This window comes from Manis javanica, chromosome 2, assembly GCF_040802235.1.
Source record: "Manis javanica isolate MJ-LG chromosome 2, MJ_LKY, whole genome shotgun sequence".
NCBI classification, from domain to species: Eukaryota; Metazoa; Chordata; class Mammalia; order Pholidota; family Manidae; genus Manis; species Manis javanica.
In genome coordinates, this window is record NC_133157.1 from 193,273,174 (window position 1) to 193,299,223 (window position 26,050).

Genomic DNA, 26,050 nt, shown 5'->3' on the forward strand with positions numbered 1-26,050 from the left:
TGAAGACCATTTTGGTGAGCATCATTGGTGACCATCTGGGAGGATGCTACCACATGTTTCCCAGCCTAATCTGGGTGGAGAGAAAGTGGTTTAAAAACTTAAAAGTGAGAGTCAGGTAACAGATGATGAAAAATATTAGGAAAATGGATTTTATGACTTCAGTTATTTTAATAACCCTATTGGGATTGATTATGGACACCTCTACATAATCTGGAATACAGTAATTGAAATGACCAAAAGTCTTTGCTTAGAAATAGTTGACTGAAAGCTGCATAGAGGAATACTACATTTTCTAAATCACAGTGCCTGGCAACTATAAAGTTATTAGTATTAAAATGTTCAAAAGAACTGGCAAGGACTTTTTTACTTGTTCTCTTCCAATTATACCAAATCCAAATTGGTTTTATGTCCTTTTCTCCTTCATTAAAAGAAAATGTGTTTTGTCACTTTCCCTTCACACTCTCCCTACTATATTTTTCTCCTTTTCCTTTATTTCTTTTTTATTAAAAATATTTTTTATTAAAATAAAGTTGACATAACATATTATATTAGCTTCAGGTATACAAGATAATGCTTTGATGATTATATACATTAAGAAATGCTCACCTCAATTAAGTGTTTTCATTTGTTACTGTTCAGAGTTTTCATATTATTGACTATATTGCCTGTGCTGTACTTGTCATTGCTGTGACTTACTTATTTTATGCTTGGAAGTTTGTAACTTTTTATACCCTTCACTACTTCATCCATCCATCTAATCCCATTTCCCTCTGACAACCACCAGTTCTCTGTACTTATGAGTCTATTTCTGGTTTGTTTGTTTGTTTTAGATTCCACTTATAAGTGAAATCATAGTATTTGTCATTCTCTGACAAATTTCATTTAGTGTAAGACTCAATAGGTGCAATATTGTTGTTACAAATGGCAAAATTTCATCCTTTTTATGGTTGAGTGATACTCCATGTGTGTATGTACCACATCTTCCTTATCCATTCACTTACTGATGGTCACTTAGGTTACTCCCATATCTTGGCTATTGTAAATAATGTTGCAATGAACATAGGAGTGCATATATCTTTTCAAATTAGTATTTTTGTTTTCTTTGGGTAAATATCCAGAAGTGGAATTCCTGGGCATTTCTATTTTTAATTTTTTAAGGAACCTCCATACTGTTTTCTGCAGTGACTGCATCATTTTACATTCCTATCAATGGTGCATAAGGGTTCCTTTTTTTGCCACATCCTCACCAACACTTGTTACTTCTGGTCTCTTTGATACTAGCCATTCTGACTGGTGTGAGGTGATATCTCACTGTTTTCCTTTTTCCTTTGGATGTCATAGGTAGTATCTCCCTGGAGTCAACACTTTAAAAAAAGTAGGCTTTCATTTTGAGAAAATAATAAGGTAAGGATATGCACTAACACCACTGTCATTTAGTATTTAACAAGATTTTCTAGCTAGTGCAGGAAAAAAGAAGATATAAAAATTATAAGAATTGAAGAAGAAGGACACTATCATTACTTACAGGTAATAAGGTTTCATATAAAAAAATAAATTGGGTAATTACTGAATGAGTTTAGTAAAGTTTCTGGACAGTGGAACAACATACAAAAATCAATTGCCCTTATAAAATGCATTAAGAACATAAAATTTTTAAGAAAAATTTTAATATAGGGCTCCTCTATAGAAAACAATGAAAAAATTTGAAAAACTAAAAGAGATACAAATAATTGGAGTGTTGTATATGTACTAGAAACTCAATATTTTAAGAATAGCTCTCCAAATTGATAAATTAATTCAATGTAATAATGGAATTGACAAGCCAATTCCAAAATATATATGAATATGCAAAATGCCAGGAAAAGCCTAGGTAATCATGAGGAAGAACAAAATGGGAGAGCTTGTTCTAGCTGATATCAAGAATTATTATAAACCTACTGTGATCAAGACAGTGCAGCACTGACACAAAATGAGCAGATTAGACCTACAGATCGGAGAAGGGAGCAGAGAAGCAAACTCACGCTCATATGAATGCAGGAAGTTCAACAAATGTCAGAGCATTGGGATGTTTTAAATAATGTTTTGAATAGTTGTATAATTTTTTTAAAATAAAGGAACTACCAGACACCTACCCTACTTCACACCATATATGAACATTAATTCCAAGTTGACCATAAATGTATATCAAAAGAAAACTAACAAAGCTTTTGGAAGAAATTACGTCCTATTGTGAGTGACAAAAATTCAACTCAAATAAGCATAAGCAAAAAGGCCTTTATTGGTTAATGTAATTGGGAGATGTGGATTATCGGCCTGAAATATCCTAAGCACAGCTTCTCTCCTCACTTTGCGTTGCTCACTTACGCTCAGGCCCTCTTCCCGGGTGGACCAGATGGCCGCCCGCAGCGACAGCCCTGTATCCTTTGATATGGGCAACTCAACCTAAGAAAGAGTCTTTTCAGGTACTGACTGCTAGGCTTGATTCATATATCTGTAGTGAATACAGCGCAGTGTCCATGAAGAGAGGATCATGACAGGCTCAGACAGAACTGTGTTCCTATGGTAAGACAGGACTTGTGATTGACTGCTCCACGGGCATGACCTAAAGGGGGAGAGTGATTCTCTGTTCTTGAAAACAACGTTGACCACCTGAATTTTAACATAAAATAGCATTAATGATTTTTTTGTCTCAAACTTACAAATTACATCAGAATAATGTAACAGAATAGTAACAGTCACTGAAGTGTTTCATGTAATGTTTAAAATATGGCATGCTTATTTTTCCATCAATATAATAAAATAGATTATGTACTTAGCATCTAGTATATGCCCTGTTTTTTATGTACTTTACCCCTACTCTTTAAAATAAACCTAAATGATTCTATTTTTATTCCTATTTTCAGAGGAGGAAAAATGCCATAATGTCAAAATAGTGATTAGAATCTAGATTTGTCTTGATTCCAAAGACAAATCTGAATGTTTTGTTCTTTTTTTTTTCAGTATTGAATGTCTTTCTGAAATCTTGCCCTCCCTGTGTTTCAACATACCAAACTGCATCTCTGTAGAAGACTTGCTCACTTAAATCAGTGTTAATAATGATATTAATCAGCAAAGGTAACTAGGTAGCTTCTTGTGGAATAAACTTGAACATATATTTGAAAAAGAATTAAGCTTTATATAAAATTTTTAATTTAAAAAGGAAAATTTTGACATACTAAATTTAGAGTTACATTGCATATGATTTAGTGGTGACAAAGGGTAAAGGCAAAAATAATAAAAACAGCATATATTGTGTTGACTGTGACTAACAAAATATTATTTACAGGTTTGGTTGCTGTGGTGATGGTCTCATGTTCATCTTTATTCAACAACCTAGCAGAGATTTTCTAGCAGTATAAAAAAATTCTAATTAAAAATTGTATTCTAAGATATCACTTAATTTTCATGAATACACATAACATTCAATTATATATAATTCTATTTCATTACATTATTGGAGTAACAAATTGAAAGACATATTTAAATCTGTAGTCTTCAGAGATTAGACTTAGAAAAGAGAATTCTGTTTTTCCCCTGATAGTCACTTGGCTTTGCATATTCCTAAAACGATATGGCTTTATTCCCTCAAGGCTGGAAGATTTGTAAACTTTCACAGATCTGAGAGCACAATTCCAATCGCTCCAAATAAAAAGAAATTTACAGGGAGGGCAAGATTTCAGAAAGACATTCAATACTGAAAAAAAAAGAGAACAAAACATTCAGTTAAATGAATTATGGCTAAGATATTGGTCTCCTTGCTGTTTTTGATTACAGTCATCTGGAGGGATAAAGTTTTCCTGCATTAGATCCGGCTTTCATCCTTATGAGGACCTAGTTCCTACTTGTATTCTGTATGCATATTTGATATAGAAACTTCTCATTGACAATTAAACTTCAATGGTATTTAAAATCCAAGGCTGTTGAAATTAAGTAACTTCTCTTCCTTTGCCACCCTTTTGTAATTTCCTTGCATTGATTTTTGAGAGCTAGATCATTTAAATGTGTCATCCATATCCAAATGAATGACTGACTATTTGTTTTTTCTTTTTATGTTTCTGGATTTTTTGATGAATCTATGCATAGTTTATTTTGACAGACGGTAAATAATTTTTCTTCACTTTCTTTTTTCCCATACCATCTATTTAATTGTCTTTACCCTTGTCAGAGCTTAAACTTTCCTTGTCCTAACTACTTTCAGTTTCTGGAAATTTTGAATTGATCAGTGTGTATAGACATGAACACTTCATAATCCAGTAACTGATTATCTAGTAACAGTTTCCAAATGGTCATAACGGATGGCTTAATCACTGAAACTGTAAACTTTTCTACATGTGTGTGAACACAGACTTTATTTCTGCATAAGGTGGATTATAATAGCAGTAGCCAATTCAATGCCACTCTAATAATATTCATGAAGTTATAACGTGTTATCATTTATTACTTATAATTTAATCATTTAGCAAATCTCATATTGGTCATTTCATTGGTTGGGAGATCTAGTTACTCTCAACTAGACTTTATTTTCTTTTGAACGTATTAACTTCAGATTGGGTAGGATAAGCAAGAATAGTCAGTCATGTCCTGATACTAGGTCTGTTAGGAATTTGGCATTGTTTATAACCTCGGGGGTCCCAAGGAGGATGACGGCATGAGTAAAGGGAAATTCTAAAATCAGGAGGGAAGCAGTGGGAAAGGGAAAAAAAGAACTTTTAAAAAAGCACAGAAGAGGAAATAAGTAAAAATCTAGTACAGATGTTGCTTTTTTCTCTCATTTCTTTCCCAAATAGATGCCTTTCCATAGTAGCTTCAATCTGGTAGATTATCCAGGTAGAAATATCTATTGAAATAAAAAGTGAAAAGAAGAAAAGAATAGCAATGACGAAATAATAACACATTGTATTTGTATGCTGTTTTAGAGTTTCTATCTTGCCCAAGAAAATGAAATCTAACTTTTGACGACATGGGAAAAGGCAGTTTAAAAGCGATAGGCTCTGAAAGAGAATTGTCTTTCAGATAAGCAAGTGCTTCCTATAAAGACCTACATGTTAATCCATAAATTTTGCACAGCCAATGAGATGACAAAATTTTACCTTCCTTTGAAGGAAAATAAATGAGAATCTTGATTGATCTTGATCAGGGAGATTGCAGCAATACTGAATAAGCAACACAGTAAGAGCATCCTTTTGAATGAAAAGGCCACACTAAATTGATCTATGTTTATCCACAAAACTATTTTGCAAGCTTCTTGGAGTAGATACATCTCTTTTAATACAATCAAAGAAATAGCTAGTGCCCTTTGCAATTGCAATGATATAAAGACAGATCAAGTAAAGCCTGAGAGAGAAAACAATCTATCCAGAATCAAATGATTACATGCAGTGTGGGTATAGAATTTGATTAAAAACTTAAATGAGCATTTTATTTTTAATAATTAAAATGTAATTCAAAAGGAAATTTTAGATAACCCCCATATTTCATTGAAATTGTAACTTTTCTATCTCTGCATTTTAAAAGGCAACATTATTAAACATGCTAGTCATATCTTGATCACCTTAAGTATCAAGTGAATTATGTAGAGCAGTAATCTGAGACTTTCAGTCAATCATGTATGTCTCCTTTGGATGATGTTTCTTTTTTTCTGTGGAATAAAAGTAAAAACATATTTTGATACAAGATATTGTTAAAGACAGAAAAAAATTAATATATTTAAAGTCAATTTATAAAAGAGACCATGTTTTTTGGAGAAGTTTTTGATTACAGAAAAATTGAGGCTATAGTACAGAGGGTTCTCATTTACAACCTCACAAAGTTTCTCTTATTAATATCTTGCATTAGAATAGTACATTGTTACAATGAATGAACCAATATTGGTGCAAATTGCTCACCAGAGTTCATAGTTTATTTAGATGTCCTTGGTTTTTACCTATTCTTTTTGTTGAAGATCCTAGCCAGGATAACACATTATCATTGCGTCTTTTTAGGCTCTTGGTCATGAGAGTTTCTCACACTTTTCCTTGTTTTTGATTGTCCTTGAAAGTTTTGAGGATGGGTCAGACATGTTGTAGGATGCTCCTCTCTTGGAATTTTTCTGGTAATTTTCTTATGATTAGCCTGGGGTTATGGTTTGGGGAGAGGAAGATCACAGAGGAAAAGTTCCATTTTCATCATGTCGTATCAAGGGTACATACCATCAGCATGATTTATGATTGTGGATATCGACTTTGATTACATGGCAGTGGGTGTTAAGTTTCTCCCCTGGAAGTCTCTTGTCTCTGCTGTCTTTGCTGTAGTCTTCTAGAGAAAGCTCTATGTACAGTCAACACTTAATGAATATGGAGATACACTCCCTGGTCTTTAGGATGCAGGAATTACAAAAATTATTTGAAATTTTTCTGCATGGAAGATTTGTCTCTTCTCCTTCATTTATTATTTTATTCAGTGATTTATTTATATCAGTGTGGACCCAAGGATGTTTATTTTATATGGTGGGTTATAATAGAGTAATACTTGATTTATTTTGCTGTTCAGATTGTTCTAGCTTTGGCCGCTGGGAGCTCTTACAACTGCTCCTATGCTGCTTTTGACCTATGCCCGCAACATGTTTTTTTTTTTTGTGTGTGTGTGTGTGTGCGCGCTTCACCTTCTTACTCTCCGGCACTATAAAATAATGCTCCAGGCTTATCTTGTGTATTTCCTGCCTCAGGCTTACAATCAACTATTTCTCCAAGGATCCTTGGTTGTTTTTACTGGAGAATTGTATTAGAAACCAGGCTCTGATCCCTAAGTGGGTTTGTTGCTCCTGGGGTGCTGTTTCTTTTAGCCCTGTCAACTGACAGAGGAAAGGAATAGATGTATCTGTGCCAACTCATTTATGTGCTTATGCCAATCATTTATATTACACATGTGTATGCCAATTCATTTAAAATACAATAAATATTACTCTATGTAACCATCTTTAATTATATTCAGCTAAATATGAGTTCACACTGATATGTTAATTCTAATTAGTTATCACATGGAGGGCTCCAGCTTCCTCCCCTTACTTTAATTTCCACTCCAACAGTGAGAAACCTGGCTCCCACCATCTGCAATCTATTACCTTAATTGTTCTATCCCAGTATAGATGTATAGAAGTATTAAAATTGTGAATGCCTATCTTCATGGGGAACAGCTTTATCCACTAAAATACAATGTTTAAGTGCAATTCGTTTTGTTGTTAGTCTTATAGAACCCATTCACTTCCAAGATTGTTTAAGTCAGCACCTGTTCTCTTCTTCAGTGAGATTGTTTCATGTATTTATAATATAGTTACATTCTCTTGTCACAATCTTCATTCCTTCTTGTAATCCCCAAACCCCCTAAATTATCATTTTTAAAGTTTCATGTATGTTAAAATTTCTTTTCTACAATAACAATTTCATATCAAATATTTCATTAATATTTAATAGCTCATGAAAAAGATCCTCAAACCACTTCTGTACAAATTAAAAAATATTTCATTTAATATGAAAGCTGTCCAGGTGTCTTGCCAATGGGTTTCAGCCTCGGGCAAGTTCACTATGGATTCAGTGTGACCAAAGAAATGACAGTAGAATGTTCTTGGGGTGAAGGGATTACACCCAACGTTATTCCCATGGTGGCAGGTCAACCACTAAAATTCCACCTACTCGAAGCCAGTCTGCATGCAGCAAGCCGGTTTCTGCCTCTGCCTGCACAGCCATCCTCTGGGCCTCTGTCCTCGGTGCTGCCACCACTCCAGTCTCTGCTCTGCTGTCCTGCAGCCTTGCAGCCATGCCAGAGTGTCACCCAGAGCACCGGGCAGAGCTCTTTATATAGAGTCAATAGCAACGTATTGCCCACATGTGTGTAGTGAACTAGTCAGCCTGGGTCAGGAGAGAATCCTGGTCACAAGAACTTTCACTTTATTCACACCAGAACACACAAAAATAAAGCTATGTACACCATTTATGCTTGTTTGAGTTTTTTTTTTTTCCAATCTTCCATCTCAGTGAAGGATGAAAATTCTTGTTCAGTTAAGTAAATTTTGAATAATAACAATTTCCTCTGTCTGCTTAGCAATGTAAAATAGTCTTTAATGTTAATATAAAAGCACAATAAATGTAATAGCTGACAATTATCTTTCAATATAAATGAAGAACCAAATTGTAATGAACTGTAATAATTAGTGAATCATAGTAATTTATTACCTTTGGCATGAAATTTAACTCAGTCATTGATGAAGGGTTTTGAATAGCAAATGGACCTTTCTTCTAAAAACGTTTCCATTTTCTTCAACAAGTAATGAAATGATTCAAAGTTTGAGACAGAGAAATAAGATGTAAATATATTTCTTATTTTATATGTTCAAACTTCCCTCATTAATAATGCCCTCTTCAATGTGATGAATATATCTGGGAACCTGTGAGAGACAGGGTAAGAGTCTTATTTACCTACAGTAATACTTTTGGAAGCCTCCACATGTGTTTGGCATGTTGGCAGTATTGTTAATCCCCCCCCAGCAGTTTAACCTATAAAGAATGCTTAAAATTCTAATTGAATATGCCATATTTATTATGAAAATATTACATAGAAAATATGTCAACTGTGGTTTGTTTGCATTTAGAAAAACACTAAATTTACTTTTGAGTTCAGAGAGTGTCTAGAATTGTGGAGTGTCTGAGATTTTGCCCTTCTTATAAACTAACAAGTTAACATGCCATAGTTTCAAAAATTTTGGCAAAAGATGCGAGACTCCTGGCACAGAGATGAAGGACTCAAGGCAAATGCGGCAGCACGAGCTTCACAGTTCTCTCGTTTCTCAAGTCCCACGGGAGGTGGCCTCGGTCAGTGCTGCATATGCAGAGGGTATGTGTTACAGTTGAGAAACTAGAGTTTTGAAAACCCTAATCTTTTTAAAGACTTCAAGTAAACATGTCCAACCTTTGACTCAAAGTGAGACATTATTACCTTTATTATCCTGTGCATCACAGGAATCTATCTCTGTCTCAGAGGAGATGCTATCTCTATTTTTCAACACTTTGTGCTATATAGACATCCTTGTAAAGATATTCTGGACAGAAAATATCAGTGCTTCTGTTCACAAGATATGTGGAAATGTAAGACACACATGGCAAATTGTCTCTCAAGATAATCTGTTAGACTTCTCCTGGGACACCAATATTTTTCAAGATGATATAGTAAGTTTAATTAATTTTAGACAAAAATACTAGATATTTTGTTATCATTAGAAAATAAAGTTTTAAATTTGTCAGCCAATATTTCATTAAAAAATTATATATTCTATCCATACATACTGTAGGAATGATTTTTTTTGGAAAGTTGCCTGAGCTGATTAATTTGTTCCTTTGTCCCAAATTATGAAAAAAATAAATATATATTTTTATTAACAGCTATAGAAAATTATGGACTTACATTGATAAATTAATTTTTTGCTTTGAAAATATTTTGGGAACATATCAACAAGTTCGTTTGCTGCGTTTTCAGTTACTTTTTGAATTTTCAAGTTTTAAATCTTTCTTAATTAATGTACTGAAATTTGTTACTTTTATTGAGGTTTGTGTGTTTAAATGAAATTATATTCGACGTCTGTCATCATCAAGTGTTTTTTTAGTATGTAGTTCAAATGAAGTGGAAATTTGCTGATTGAAGAGATTGTTTGTTTAAATACTTCATTCATATTTGTTATATTTGTTTCAAATATTGTCACTGTTTACACTTTATGTTCCAGCAACAGAGTTTAAACATGTCCTGTAATTTTCACATTATCATTTTTTAACATAATAAAGCAATCTATTTTATGGGCAATTTGTTTCAATTCAGTTAAAATACTACTATTATCATCAACTAAGAGACTATCATACCACTGATAACCTTTCAAAAAATGCTCAGAAAGTTTGGAAAAAAAACTGGAATCCACAATTTTGCCAGTATCAGGTGAAATATACTTACTTTGGCTTACAAATCACTGTAAATTATGTTGATATAAAAGCCAATTATGAAATCTTAATGCCCTACTGGTAATGACAGACAAAATCATAAACCATAAAACCAAGGAATAAGGTCAACTAATCCTTTTCTAGCCAATGTATGCTTCTAGCAAACCCCCTCCATGTCCCTTTCCCACTGTTCTTACAATCTGCTTTTACAATGTGTGCAGTTCTTGCTCAGGACTTGTGAATTATGCTTTAATCTATTCTAAGCTATGCTATGATATGTTATTTTATATTCCATCCTATCTCATTCCATTCTGTTCTATTCTACCTCCATTCCATTCTTTCCATTCACTTCAGTAAGAAAATAGTGTTCATCACTCAGTCAATTTCTTTCACCATCCATTAATGGTTTTGATCTGTAGTTTAAAAAAAAACACATGCTGTATGTTAAAACAATTCAAGTTGTTTCTAAATCTGGGAGTAAGAGCCATTTATTTACTTCTAATAGAGATCTTGTTATGATATTAAAATGAGAACACAAAAGAGTACTATGTAGGTATTGAAAATGACTCTAGTATTTGTTTTATAGAAATTACTTTTATTTGACTCAAAAATGTGTGTATTGTTTTATAACATATTCTTTGATGCAAAAGTCTACCAGTCTTTGAAAGTTGAGAGAAGGTAACAAAAGGCAGTTACTATAGTGTCCTTGCCATTTCTGGCAAAGATTGGACAAACTGTGCCACAATACTTTTTTGGTTTCTAGGTCATAAATTATCCTGTTCATTTAAGTACCAGTTAACTAGCCCCTTTCTCTGCAATATTTATAGTGTCATTGAAAAGATGTCATATGAAATGAGAAGAAAAACTCTTGCTTTGAGCTCTAAAAAGGAGTTCTAGAAAATAGATATTAGCAATGGGTGAGAAAGACGATTTTGCTAATTGAAATCATCAAATATATCTGCTAAAGTTTCTCTGAAGATTTATTTACAACATAAAATGATGAATGCCAAGTAAAGAGTGAATCTGTTCAGGCACTGAGGGTTTTGGAATGAAACAAATTGGTTTTTGAGTTATTTCTTTAGCATATTTGTCTATGTGAAAAATTGTATTGAATATTTCAGTGAAAGGGAAAGGAGAAGAACTAAGTTAAAGAATTTGTCAAATGTCTATTGACAATACATCGTTAAAAATTATTATTACAAAGTTAAAAAAGAAATTCCACTGCTACACATAGAGATTTTTGCAGGGAATAGATATTTTCCTTTGTCTGGCATATTAAGGATGATTAGTTCATGTGAGCAAAGAAGCTGTGAGTATAGATAAAAGTGGAAAAATGGCTTTTATTTTTACATTTTCATTCATTTTTTTCTTTCTTTTCTTAGTTGCTTGTGGTCAAGGTGGTGTTACTGTATGTACTGTATGGGAAGGTTTTTTTTTTTAACTTTTAAGAGCAAGGTCTGTTGAAATGAATTTCCTACAAAGTATAGTTTCCATAGCAACTGTAACTGTCTTTTATTTTCACATGTACTCTTTAGAATTAGTTGACAATAATAATTACACACTACTGTAAGATAAAACATTTGTTGCACAGCAAAGACAATGTATAAGGACATGGTTTTTGGGAAAATTGTCCTGGTTTAAAGAAACTGGAATTACATTTTAAGGAAGATTTTGTTTTCTCACTTAGATGATTGAAATTCTATCTACAGATCCAGTGGGAAGTGTTGAGATGATTATTGATATATGTCAAGAAACATTTTCAATCCCATAATTTTAAAATCACATTTGTTAACCTGAACTTCTCTTTTTCTGTGTGTAGCATGCCCACAACCAGGTACATGTGCCAAACTTGTCGAAATTTCTTTAGTTCAATTATTATTTCTTTGGAAATAATTTGAGTATTGAACAATAGAATAATGTACAAAATGCGCACATTACCAATGTCTTACTTTTAAACCTTTTAAGCTATGGAACTTAAAAGAAGGCAACATAGGGGTTCATATAACTGGAAGAAATGTCATTCAACATAGAACATGAAGAGGAAATTCAAAAGTTAATTTACTTTCCTTGTTACTTCAGATTTAATTGCATCATGTTGCTGAAAGCTAAGTGTATTTATCTACCTGTATGAAAGTATTTTTTAGAGCCACTGGATTACTAATAGTGCCCCTTAAAATAGTATCACACTGAATGTGATGTTACCAGTTCAGAAAGGTTACTCCTTTTTATCCTTCACAGGATTTCTCCCCCCTCAACAAATGTCTTGAACATAATTGATATTTCAATAATCAACTGTTTTGGCATCTTTTTGGGATTTAAATCGCTTTGAAATATCCTGCTGAAAGACCATTTTATTAATGCCATTTCTTTGTTCAGGAATACGAGCTAAGCATCACGGCAATGGCAGTTCTATGCAGCATATTAATTATGGTGCCCTTCAGTACACAGTAATGATGAACATGTTTTTCAGGATGCAAATGTTTCTCTGAGGTAGAAAAGAGCATAAGAAGACAAAAATTCTCTGTAACTCTTTCAGGATGCTAGGGTATAGTCGGGGAAATGATGTGCTGTGATGGGGTGTGGGGGGTAGTAGGGGAGGTATGGCTGCTATTTTGAGACCAACTGCAGCAATGAATGTTCTAGTTCATCCACCATCTCCTTTTTCTAAGTTTACCCTCAGAATGAGAGGCCTCTGGGATCCATGGAGGGGCTACTTCTGAACATGCATGGGAAGCAGTTCCAAGACTTGACACTGGTGGCCAATACACTGCTCAGTATCCTCCCAGGACAGTGTGGGTGACTGACAGCTTGAGCTGTTGCCCTCTGTGATGTCAATGCAGCCCCTTTTCTAAGACAGGTGGGACTCCGTAAATGGGCTACTTTTGCTCAGGACTCTCCTTCAATTCAGTTGAAATTTTTAGAAGTGGGCAGCAATCAGAGACCCTTTTTAACCAGATTCCACTCTCCCTCTTCTTTACACTTATCAGATTTACATCATGAGCTGAAGGGGTTCTTCCCATATTTTCTAGATTTCTCCTTTTTATCCTTCTCAGGATTTCTCCCCAGTCAACCAATGTCTTGTACATAACTGATATTTCAATAATCAACTGTTTTGGCATCTTTTTCTCAGAAGACCTGAACCAATACAGAGTTGGGGGAAATATCAATAATTTGGTATTGGATGTGCTAGTTATGAGGTAGATATTGAACAGGCAGTCATGTACACAAATCTGAAGATGCAGGAATTGAGAGGGGACGTCTACCCTGGAGACATAAATTTGGGAGTTGACCAAGTATTGATGGTATTTAAGCCATGAAACAGGGTGAGTCTATCGTAGGAGCAATGTAAATAGAAAGAAGGGGAGATTAAGCCCTGCTCAACAGACTCAATCAGGGGAGTGTGATGGGCTGGAAGTCAAGTGAAGAAAGTGTTTCAGGGAAGTCTATAATTATCCTTGTAAAATGCTGCTGATGGATCAAGCAATATGAAGTCTGAGAATTGACTGTTAGATTTAGGAGTGCTGCAGTGATTGTTGACCTTGAGAAAGTTTTAGAGGAGATGTAAGGGTGGTGTTTTCAAGAAAGAATAGGGAAACAAGTGAATATGGAAATTGAGAGAGTAAATATAGAACATGCTGTCAAGGAGTTTTGTCATAAAAGAGAGCAGGGAATGGGGTATTTCCTAGAGGATAAAATAGATTCAAAGAAGTTTTTGCTCATTTGTTTGTTTTTAAGATGAGAAAAAATAAATCACGTTTTTATGCTGATAGGAATGATCCAGTAGGGAGGGGGACAGTGATAGCGTAGTAGGAAGGGGGAACGGCTTTCTGAAGCAATGTCCTAGCGGTGGAGAGAAGTGATAGGATGGACAGTTCAACCCTTGGATGAAGGAAAGGCAGAGTGACTTGGCACAGTTTACACTGTGTGGACATGTGTGTGTTGGTCCTTGTGGAAAATCTCTGAACTGATTCTATTTTCTGAGTAAAAATGGGATGAAAGGGAGGCGCTACAGGTTTCTATTTAGCTGAAGAGTGAGCAGATTCAGGAATCATAGTGTGATTGCCTAGCAGCATTAAGAACCCACTTAAGGTTGTAGGCATGAAGGTTTAAAGGAGATTAGTCAGCTCACACTGGTTCTTTTTTTTTTTTTCTGTACACATGGTCAGCCTCTGCACGGGCAGGTAGGCACTGGGTTGACTTGAATTAGGGTTTGGGTTTTACCAGTTGATTATCAGGAAGGAGGAGAGAGGAAATGGAGTTGAAGAGGTGAAGAGGTAAGCAAAGGAATGATTTTAATAAAAGGCAAGCAAGGATATGAGGATGGTGAGTATCCAGGTTATCTCACAGCCCTTAAAGACATACCCGGTAAGCAATTTCCAGTGGAGTTTATGAGTAAACTCTCCTTAGGCAACTTTTTTATTCTATATATCAGCATGACTTGGTGAGAGGTTTGGGAGTGGGGATGATTTGTGAAGGAAAATCACCAAAGAATGCATAGAAAACACTATTTGCCAAATGTAACCATCTTGGATTTGAATTGAAGGATTGATAAGACAGATAGTAAGGGCTAATATTTCAAGAGCAGACTTTTCATGTTAACAAAATGTATCTGTGGAAATACTTGTCAAAGCAGTAAGCTTACCAAATGATAACATCTGGCTTAAGATAACTTGGGCTAGTATGTATATTTTATGCAAGGGCTAGACAGAAGATTTTAATGGGAGTTAGAATTCCACTTTGAAACACAGCACTGAGATTTCTACCACCGTTAACTTTGTACATATATTACATTTGCCTTAAAATGATAAATGCAACAGTTCCTTGTATATATTGGGAGGAAAAATCCAATAAAACGTGAAAATGGTGCCAATTCTACTAGAGATACCACAGTAGTTTCTTAAAATCCCTTTTTAAGGTACTTAAGCATTATCGTGTACTCACATGTTTTTAGTGTTCTCTAAATAGCTCAAAGAAAGCCAGTAATTACATTATTTCCATTTCCAAATTAAATATTGTTTTATAGTAATAATTCTTAGGTTTTTGAAAATGTCAAACATTTTTTAAATGATGAGATATAAGATTAATAGAGTTCCTGCTTTGATTTGTTACTTCAATTTGGTTTGCTTGTATGTACAATTGTTGAGTAAGTACACTGATATTTTATATAACAGCAAAATTGACTAAGCAGTGGTACTGAAATACGCCTTTTGAAATGTCCACATCTCGTCAGAATTTTTACTGCCAACATACCACATTTGTGCATGTATTTAGAATCTTCTGTGGTAGAAAAAACATATAATACATGTAACTTTTTTCATTTTTCATTTTTCATTTTTTCAATTCTCAACTATTATTTTAAAGATAATACTTTATTGTCTAGTAATGACTATAAGGCATGACAACAACTGCCCCTGAGAAGCACTCTTCCACTGCTGAGAAGCAGTTGATATTTCTCCTAAGGCATATTAAGCCTCTCCATCCATAAGAAACTGGCTGTGAAGTGAACCCCTATGCACAGGTTCTGTGGGAAGGATGGAATCTGTAATGTGATTCTTAGAGGAGTATTATTTTCAGGGACCTACAGACTGGGATTCACTCCTGGCTCTGTCACCTGTGCAGGACTGTGTGAATTTAGGCAAATTAATCTTTTTGTGCTTAAGTTTTGTCATCTGTGCTCCCCTCACACCCTCAAACAGAGTATTAAATCCAAGAGAAAAGAACCTGGTTTGGTTTAAGAGAGAATCTCTAGTGCCCAGCACACAGATGGGTCCTGAATAAGTATTTGTTGAATGGATAAATATATAAACTATACACTTAGATTAGTGTAAGAATAGTAGATGTATAACAGGGATATTTTGAGGATGAAGGGAGATAATACACGTTGAGTACCAAGCACAGTCTGGGATCAGAGTAACTATTCTTGCTGGGGAGGGTTCTAGAGAAGCCAGGTAAATTTTCCTTTGTTCTGTGTCTAAACTCTATTTCCCCTTCAGACTGAGGATGGGATTTATACCAGAATTAGTGGCCCTATGCCATGCTCTAGCACCTGTGACTTGTGTAAGAGGGAAAATATTTACTCTATTACTACTCATATCTCTTAAATCTCTCATAATATTTGGGAGAAGTGGAAACAAGTCAAGTGGATTAAAGCATTTATCATACAATCTAAAATTCATGTCATCAATGCAAATACTTTTAGAGCTTAAGCATGCATACCAGAAAACTGGAGGTAGAATATATGGCATTTCATTGATTTTAAGATGCATATTTAAAATTTTTATATATCCAAAATCTGGATGCATTTTACAATGAATGGCATTTTACAACTGAATGTCTTCTGAATTCCACATATATGTGTATTTTATGAGTAAAACAGTATTTTTTTGCCCCCTCCAGAACCAATTTTCACCCCCTTGGGGGCATTATTACACCCATTGAGAATGTAGACATTAAAGTGATACTCCATATTATTCTTAGTTTTAAAAATCTCATTTACTAGAATATTAGTAAACATAATAAAACTAATTCTTAGGTTTAGAGTTTGGAGCTTTAATTATATAACAGAATGTCTAGAATTTTACCATGAATGACTGTCAAAATGCGTGCAAAGTTTGCACATTTGCTCTTCACCCCAACAGCAGAAAGCTATCCAGAGTATTTTTTTGTTAAAAAATAAAAGATCTTAAAGTTCATCCAGTGATATTATTCAACATACCATTCTCATTTTATGTAATAAGGCTATGTAATAATGTCAGCATATAAATTTAGGATGTTCACGACTTAACCTTTACATACTCATGATTTCAGAGATGTAACTTGAATACTACATCAATGATGAGATTGTTAAAGGCCATCTCATTTCTATGGAATATTAGTAGATACTTGCTTTATACCCCTATGTTGTACTCCATAGGGAAGATGAACTTGTGCAATTTTCAAAGCCACTATCTGGTACACTTCTACTGCAGTTCTAAGCAGTTGGGGGTTTCCTACGTCCAAGAGTAATGACAGAATACAGAACTCAATCCATTTGAGACAAGTGGTTTGCACCAGGAGAAATATAGGCACACAGTCCTTACCATCAAATCACAATTTTCTCTCGTAAGGCTAACTATTATATTCAACAGTTTTAACTGATGGAGAAAGGAATAATTTATATACTTGGAAAAACCTTTAAATGGCAAAGTTGTTCCATGTGCTCTTAAATGTCCACTTATCCTTTCTCTGGGTTGTGCAGTTTGACTTTCACTTTTTCATGTGAGTGTGCAAAAAGCTTTTAAAAGTAGTGACACATAAAACTTCAAATTTTGTTGTATGCGCTGCAGTATTATCTTATATTTGACAGTTCTAATGTGTGTCTTGGCCTAGGTGTGTTTAGTTGTGTCAAATGGCTATATTTTGAGACTTCAAAATAATGTGCAGTTGATCTGAGGAATGTGACCTATTCTAGTAGACCGAGCAATGCATCAGCAAAAGTTAGCACAGGTAGTGTTCAAAGGAGACTCCTCAGCAGTTCAGACATCCATAGCAAGGTTTTACCAATCAAGTTAGTTTTATACACACTTTTGTAAATAAATTAAAGGTGAATTCAAAACCAGAAATCATCTCCTCCACTGCTCCTAGTACTTGCTCTTTCTCTGCCTTTTAATCGGAGCATCTCCATGATACTCCGGGCATAGACATCTCTCAAGTTAACACTGATATATGAGTCAGTGGCTATATTCTTGGTAAGCTTCTTTAGAGCTTCACGCTGTCTAACAGCTGCTTCCTTGAGCTTTAAGGTAAAGTAGCAAGCGGAGAAGCGGTCGTTAATTATAGCAATAGGCAAGGCCAAGACAAGGATTCCTGATAATATACACATGAAGGCCACGATCTTGCCTGTGGTGGTGTCTGGCCTAATGTCCCCGTATCCCACGGTAGTCATGGATGTGGTGGCCCACCACCATGCACAAGGGACGCTTGTGAAGGTCGTGTCAGGAATGCTCTGCTCTGCAAAATACTCCACAGTTGAAAATATAGAAATTCCCACAGACAGAAATAAGAGCAGGAGGCCCACTTCTTCATAACACTGGGTGATTGTCATCCCCAGGGAGCGTAATCCTGTAACAGAACAACGGCTGTCAGTCTCTGGCACGGCTCCTTCCCTCCCCTCCCTCTTCCCTGCTATCCACCCACAAGCATGCACTTCGCCTCGCCTCCAGCATCAGGCAATGTTCTGGGAATGCACAGCTGATAAGTCATAATCTTTGTCTTCAGGAAACTCACAGTCTAGCTGATGGGGCCAGATTGAGAAGGGTAGAAAGAAATGCAGATTCATTCATTCACTTATATATTTACTGAACACCTACTATTTAGGAAAAAAAAAGGTGAGAGGTGAGACTAAAAGGTTTGCAGGGGAGGGACGACAGGAATTTGTATTTTGGTTTGTGCAGCGGGAGGCCTCTGCAGCGCTGCACACGGAGCGCTCACTTGGTCAGACCCGCATTTCGCAGCGTCACTTCTGCACACTTTTTCCATGCCAGTTTTATGCTGTTTCCTTATATTTTATATGTCTGTTTTCCTCACCCTCCCGTGAAGTTTAACACAATCAGGGCATCAATATCCGAAAGCCAGAGGCAGTAAGGGAGGTACACAAGATGAAGTGAAGCAGCAGAAGTTGGATGATCTCAGGGACAAAACGGACATGACACTGTTACATATAATTTAGAGAACATTCTTAGAGGTTTATCAGGAGGGGGTTCCTGAACTCCCATGACACTCATTGAAGTTCTCCTCCTTTTAATCTATAGGAAAATATTTCCTTGAGTACATAGAATTTCTGCTTTCCTGTAAGGAGGTAGACCTAAATACAAAATATTCTTCCGTTGCATAAAGGTATGGGGGACTGGGGCCCCTAGGGAATTCACTCACTATGAGGCCTTGGTGGATTCCCATTGCTGTTCTGAGGATTTATCGAGTCCCTAAGAGATCCAAGAAAACCTAATCCCATCTCTGAAGAGGCTAAGAACTACAGACTGCCAGAGGAGCCCATAATGAGACTCTGTTTTGAATAAGGCATCTCCCCTAATACTAGAGAGATACTGCTAAAAGTGCATCAGTATAGTGAAGTCCTATCAACCTGATGCCACAATGATATTGTCTGCAAAGTCCAAAGCAGTACCTTGTAGAATCACTTTAAAATTTTCATCAATCTCTAGAGACTATTTGAAATGCATTAGAATAGTACTTGTGCGATCATTATTTTTGAATTTTGTTCTTACAATTTTGAGATATTCTTGAATTATTTAACAGCTCTTCTTAAAGGTCAATGAATATTCATTTTTGGGCTTCAAAATTTTTTTAGGTATCTGTAGGATACCTTTTGTCTTGTGTCTGTGTTGAATTGCATTTCTAAAATAAACTGACAGTATATGAGAAAAAACAGTGTTGGGGAGACTGTTTTCATTCAAGACGAAATGTTCTAAACAACTTTGCAAAGAAACACAAAGTGGTCAGAATTTCTAAATGTTGTATCAATTAATTCTGGTCATCCTCAAAAAACAATATGAGCTCAATGGTGTAATTATTATTCCCTTTTAAAGATGAGGAGACTGAGGCACAGAGAGGTAGCATACCTAATACAAGGCTACAGAACCAGGATTTAAACCTAGGAGGTCTGGCCTGCCATTGTCCTCCTACCATTATTTTATAATACCTCTCAATTTGTATTTATAGTTACTACATGAGGAAACATGTCATCTTTGTCTATAGTAACTAAATGTAATTCTCAAGATAAAAACTGTCAAATATTTACACAAGTGTTCATATATTTTCAATAAATTAAGGTTTATTAATACTTGTTACTTCTTTAGAACTGAAAAAAAAAACTTCAAAGAGGTGACACTGTGGAAATTACTATTATTTTCTTTTTCCTTTCTTTTGGGGAAAAAATTTAGTCTTTACTGGGTGCTTTTAAATTGAATCCTGTGAAGAGTTTATAAATACTAGAAGAAAGCATCCTATTATGTGTGTCAGAAAACAAAGAATGGTACTTCTAAAAGTTGTTGGAAACCCCGTTATCAAATCCCTCGTATGTGAGACTAGCTAGGAAAATAAACTACCAAAATTGTATTAGTATAAACCCTAATTACCTCAGAGATGTGGAAAAAAGAATGTATCTGAGGTTAATTTCTCCCTATATTTATAGGGGGAGACAACTACCATCAACTTCTTTCAGGTGACCAGTCTGGCACATGTCTAGGGAAGTAAGGTGGTAATAGGACTCTCTGGCCAAATTATTTGCACTCCCGCATATTACATTAATATGTGTTGTGTTAATATGGCCCCCTGTTGCAGTATTTCTCAGTGTGATCCAAAATCAAAATCATTTGTGGGCTTGTTAAAATGTCTGCTCCTGGAGCCAACCCCAAATACTAAAATCTGACTCTCTATGGACTGGGGCTCAAATTTTACACTCCAAAAGCTCTTCAAGGGATTCTTAATTTAATTGAAGTCTAGCATAACACATATGTACGCCAGAATATCCAACAGCTACAGGGCCAGCCACTGAGAAGCAATGCCCTCCATGATGCAGGGATAATCTTCAATGGATTGTGTGACTTCTCCCGGCACTGACTATACTTTTCATATACAATTGTGTGCTGTGTGGAGATTTTCTTAGGAAGAGTGTGCATTAGATTTTCATGACTTTATGATACACATGAAAAGCCAAGGAATTCCTGTTACCCTCTCTCTCATGCACTTCAGATTAGGGATGAAAAAATTCTCAGTTACTAGATAAAGCATTTAATTAGTGTCTTCTGCTTTCTTCCAAAGCAAACATTTCCTTTATTTCTTCAAAAATTATGGGAAGGCCATCTGTGCCTAGTCATCTTTCTTTTTGCATAGTCAGAGAAGACCCTGGAGGACTGACTTTCTCTTCAGCCACAGAACCTGTGTGGTCAGCACTTCCTTGGACACAGAAGAGAAACCGGCTTCTGTCCCTATATATGATATATAATTTATGCATCTTTTTATGTGCTGTTTATGCATATTTTATCTAGAACCTTCTAGAGGCAGTGTCTTTAATTTTTGTACACCTTCTGGGTACTGGGTTAAAATAAACTGAAGCTAACAAGTGGTCAAATTGTTCATCAGATATTTTATGGAGAGAAAGCAGGTGTGAGGCATATTCTCCTCCGTACCTGTGAAAAGAACTTTAAGGTTATGCTTCCCAATTCCTTTTGGGAGATGATGGTTGGCTAAAGTATGGGAGTTGGTAATATTGCATATCAATGCACAGTTGCTTCCCTTGGACTGTGGTCAAAGCATTAATGCTTATGAACAATGGCACATTACAAGGCACCAATGAAATCTGAATACCTGTGGAATGTCTGCCCAGCTTTAGCATGCGCAGAGCCCTGAGCAGCCTCAAAACCTGGACAATGCGCCCCACGTTTTCCAGCTCCTGTGTAGTATGGCTCCCACTCAGGCTCTCTACCAGAAGAGTGATGTAGAAGGGCAGGATGGCAAGGAGGTCTATGATGTTTGGCACCTTTCTCAGGAAACGGCATCTGTCCCGTACGCACAGGAAGCGCAGGACAAACTCCCCGGTGAACCAGCTAATGCACACATACTCTAGGATTTCCAGCAGCTGAAGGTCCAGCCAGCTTAACTCGGCTGACATCAGGGCCATGTTGACGATGGACACCACCACAAAGATGATGGAGATGACCCCAAAGATTCGGGCAGCTGTGGAAGACCCAGGTTTCTCTAGGATGTTCCAGAGCTTCTGTCGGACAGTGGGACAAGGTCCTTGTGAGAAGTCCTGTTCACTCTCATGTTGACTTTCCTGGTCTTCTGCATCCTTCTTAAAGTCTAAAGTTTCACTCAGCTCCTTTCTTCTGAAGTATCTTTTAGAGAAGACAACTTGGTGATTAGTCTAACTTTTTAAAATACAGAAGTAAAAAGAGAATTAAACTTGGCAGTGACACTATGCTTTATATTTTAGTAAAATGCAGAATATGTTTTCTTTTCTTATGCAGGATGTTTCCTGCCCCACAGTATTCAAAATTTTACATTTTGGATTATGTTTTTTAAATGACACCTTATTGTTAGAAGTGTACACAAAAGAATTTATACAAAGCAAAGCCACTTTAATGATTTTTTAAAATTAATGATAGTACCCATTTTCTTGCAACAAGAATAGAAGTTTGCCATATGGCACTTTTTTGTGTGTAATGGAAAGGTATTTATGAAGAAATTGTAGTAATTGCAAGATAACAGCAAAGTCATCAAAGTCCTGTGATCATTCACAGTCAAGGGACCAACTTTCTATCTATTGTATTTAAAGCAGTTATCTGTCCAAGTTTTTAAAGTTAATGTCCTAGGTTTAAAGCTCCACCCTGAAACTTACATCTCTACACATACATCTTTTTTTTTTTGGTATCATTAATATACAATTACATGAGCAACATTGTGGTTACTAGATTCCCCCCATTATCAAGTCCCCACCACATACCCCATTACAGTCACTGTCCATGAGTGTAGTAAGATGCTATGAGTCACTACTTGTCTTCTCCATGCTATACTGACTTCCCTGTGCCCACTCTCTACATTATGTGTGCTAATTGTAATGCCCCTTTTTCCCCTTCTCCCTCCCTTCCCATCCAGTACCCCTCCCCCCACCCACTCCAGTATCTTTCCCTTTGGCAACTGTTAGTCCATTCTTGGGTTCTGTACACATACATCTTTTTAAGTGTAGCTTTTCTGACTCATTTATTCAATAACCAAATATTTACTGCAGGCCTGACCGCCCTTGTACAAATGAATTGGCACACACTCTCTCCAAAAAGAAGGTTCAAAAAGTTCCAATTAAAAGCCGGCCTTGACTCTTTGCAGTCCCCACCGCCACCTCATCTTCCCGCTCTGAAATGGCCACAGGTACTCTTAAGCCTGGGTTCAGCAAAGCTAGTGTAAAGCGTCAAATCTTTACCTCTGCCACCCTCTCCCCACCGCGCCCGCCCCCCCGCCCAGCCACCGCGCGCCTCGCCGGTACCTGTCTCTGCAGCAGGAGTCGATGCTGAGCTCGTCGATGCCCCAGTACTGGATCTCCTGGAGGAAGGAGAGGGCGCACAGCTGCTCCATGACATGCAGGCGGCCGGTGCGGTAGTAGTGCAAGACGTAGCGGAACGCTTGCGAGCTGCGGTCGAAGAAGTACTCGTTGTCCACAGGATTGGCATCGTCGCAGAGCTCCAGGGGGCTGGGCACGGCGGCCAGGGCCCCCGGGCGGCGGCACGAGGCCACCACCACGGCCAGCTTGCCAAGGCGCGTGTGCGGGAAGCAGGACAGCGCCTGCTGCGAGAGCACGAAGCGGCTGCCGCCCACGTTGACCGTGAAGCAGTCCCCGAGCGCCAGGGGCTCCCCTTCGCCCTCGCTGCAGAAGACGCTGGACTCCAGCGAGGTCAGGGAGCAGCTGTCCAGCGGCGAGTCCAGCAGCGCGCGGCCGCGGGGACGCAGCTCCATCGCAGCCGCCGCTGCCTGAGGGCGCCGCGAAGTTGGGGGCGCGCCGGAAGCCTCGGTCCCGCGAGGGCGGCGGCACGGCCCCGGGTGGCGGCCGGGCTTTCCCGGGCTCCCGCGGGGATTGCCTCCCACCCGCGCAGCCCCTCCCTCCTCGCCCCGTGCTCGTTCCCCTCTTCGCCGCTAGGGAGCTGCGAGGGCGCGGCCGCCGCGCACAGGTGCCGGCGCGCCGGCGCTGGGAGCCGAGCAGGGGTCGCGCCCGGAGGAACGCCCGGCGGCGGCCCACGCCGAGGACAGCCCCGGAACGCGCTGCCAGTCCCCGTGGCACTTCCCGAACTTACCCTCTTCCCAACTTTGTAGTTGAGACCCCAGCCGGGAGGTGTAGGACTGCCGGCTAGTTGCGGGGTAGGACGGGGGGCAGGTGGGAGGGAGGGGGCAGGCCTGGATGACTCTGGGCGGGACGCAAGCGAGTGGGATGGCAAGGCTCCTAACCGCGGGGGACCAGAACGGAGAGTGGAGGAAGCACAGTGAGTGGTAACCGGGTCTGAGTCCTTTGCAGATTGAGGATATATATTCCTCCTTCTTCTACTGTGGCGGCTTCACAGGCCAACCGGGAGGGTGCGCTGGGGGTGTGAGCACGTGGGGAAGGGCGCTGCGGGCCCGGGAGCCGCATCACTTTCTCCCGTTCACTCTCATTCTAATCTGATTGACACTCACGGTCCACTTTCTTCTCCCTCCTCCCTCAAGTTTGGACCTCCTGGTTGAAAAATAAGGATAATTAATGATGACTTTTAATTGCAGTCCCAGTGAGTTACTAAGAACTAGGGGTCACCAATGGCACCTCCCGCCGCGTGTTGAGGCACCTTGCGCCTTTCGGTTGAGCCGTTTCTGTCCCTACAAGTTTCCCGGGGAGCGGGTGCTCTGGGCGCGTTCCCGGCATAGAGCGGAGCCCTCATTTTTTTGGAGAAGGGGAGGCAAAAAGACAAGGAATAGAACAGGCGTGGGTTGGGGCAGGAGTTAAAATAGTAACGACGATGCGATTAAGGGAGAAGCCAAGCGCTGGCTCAGGTGAGGCTAGAAGTGCAGCACCCGTCCCGCGTGACGGGGCCGCCCCCGGCCAACCTGTTGGACACCGGCAGGGTGGGGAGGAGGGCAGGGTGACTCACCTGCGGCTCCGGGCACATCTGGGCTGCGCTCAGCGGGCGTGGCTGGTTACGTATCCTTCGTTTGATCCTCCTGGTCTGAACGTGAGGTCTGCCTTACAGGTGCAGCAGGAAAGCCGAGCTGGCAGCTCGGCTGCCTAGCCTCGCCCCGTCTGCCCCCGCCTCCCGGCTCTGGCCCCCCGGCTACCGCGGAGAGGGCCGCCCCCGCCCGTGCTCGCTAGAAGCCGTTCGCGTTTTGCAGCACCAGCTGTGGGGAAGGCAGGCAGCCGAGGGAGGTGAGACCGCAGGAGGAAGCGAGGCGCTCCATGACTCGGAACAGCACATTCATCCTCAAGACACTTAAAGGATTACAGTGTTAGAGTCCCGTTTCCTTGAATCTGTGTGCTCACCAATGTGCAAGAAAAGACTTTCCAGTTGCATAAGTCTGCTAAATTCAGGGTTAAGGCAGTTATGGCAACTACTTTGTGTGGCATGCATGGTTCAAGGTTTTCTCATTATTTCCAGCAAGCATCAGAGAATCCTACATTTTTAAAAAGTCCTTGCAAGAGAGAATGAACCACACTTACCTCTTTTTTTCCTTTTAAGTACTTTGAGGAAGTATATATGAAGAGATGAGCAGGCAGCTCCATACACTAGTGAGAAGGTTTTCATAGATTGACTTGAAACGCGGCAGTTTAATTTTGACTTTGTCAATTGGCTCCCATTTACTTCATTGACCTCAAAGCCTTCCTTAGTAAAATTTCACATTTTAATAAAATAGCCAATATTTATTGGGTACTGTATGCCAGGAAATTTTTAGTCCCTTTACTCATTCAGGACCTTATTTAACCATAATAATACTGTGAGGTAACACTATACCCATTTTACAGAAAGAGAAACTGAGGCCCAGAGCAACTAAATAATTTATTAGGGTCACATGGTCCAAAGTCAAACCAAGGTCTAATTGTCAGAGGCTGCCCTCATAAACACAATGCTTGGGACATAACTTTATTGTGATTTAAAATAAATCAAAGTGCAGTTGCTTTTATCAATTGATTTTGCAAGTTTCTAGAGAAGGGCAAGAGTTTAATGACATATTTTATGTGATTTTCAACATATGTTTATTATTATTCAACACATGAGTATGTGTACCAGGAACTATTCTGGGTGCTTCAGCTAGATCCATGAAGGAAACAGACAAGATCCCTGTTCTTGTAGAGCTAACACATTCCTTTGAGCATAAGAGTAACTTCAGTGAAATTTTGAAAGCCAGTATAATATTGATAGGTCCTGGTTCTTTTGACAGCTATCCATTTGGTAAACTTTTGCCTCTATAAAAACCTCTGTCATATAGAAAATATGGAGGAGTTAAATTTATCCTGGTATATTGTTCATCATCATGTCTAGTACTGTGCT

General features: G+C 38.1%; 1 protein-coding gene across 1 annotated transcript; it reads right to left on the minus strand.

Annotated features, from left to right (window-relative positions):
- Window positions 1-10,694: 10,694 nt before the first annotated feature.
- On the minus strand, window positions 10,695-23,624 carry KCNV1 (potassium voltage-gated channel modifier subfamily V member 1). The gene is made up of 3 exons (XM_017670041.3): window positions 23,032-23,624; window positions 21,357-21,886; window positions 10,695-18,095 (listed from the first exon to the last, which is right to left on the minus strand). Exons 1-3 carry the CDS (start codon window positions 23,496-23,498, stop codon window positions 17,584-17,586), a joined length of 1,509 nt encoding a protein of 502 aa, XP_017525530.1. The 5' UTR covers window positions 23,499-23,624; the 3' UTR covers window positions 10,695-17,583.
- Window positions 23,625-26,050: the final 2,426 nt, after the last annotated feature.

Bases quoted from the DNA above. Each gene is read 5' to 3' on its own strand.
- KCNV1 (XM_017670041.3), bottom strand. From the start codon at position 23,498: ATGGAGCTGCGTCCCCGCGGCCGCGCGCTGCTGGACTCGCCGCTGGAC. The intron at 21,887-23,031 runs GTACCGGCGAGG...CTTCTCTAAAAG, and splicing joins GACTCCTGCTGCAGAGACAG to ATACTTCAGAAGAAAGGAGC. The intron at 18,096-21,356 runs GTATTCAGATTT...GTTCTGTTACAG, and splicing joins GCTGGGCAGACATTCCACAG to GATTACGCTCCCTGGGGATG.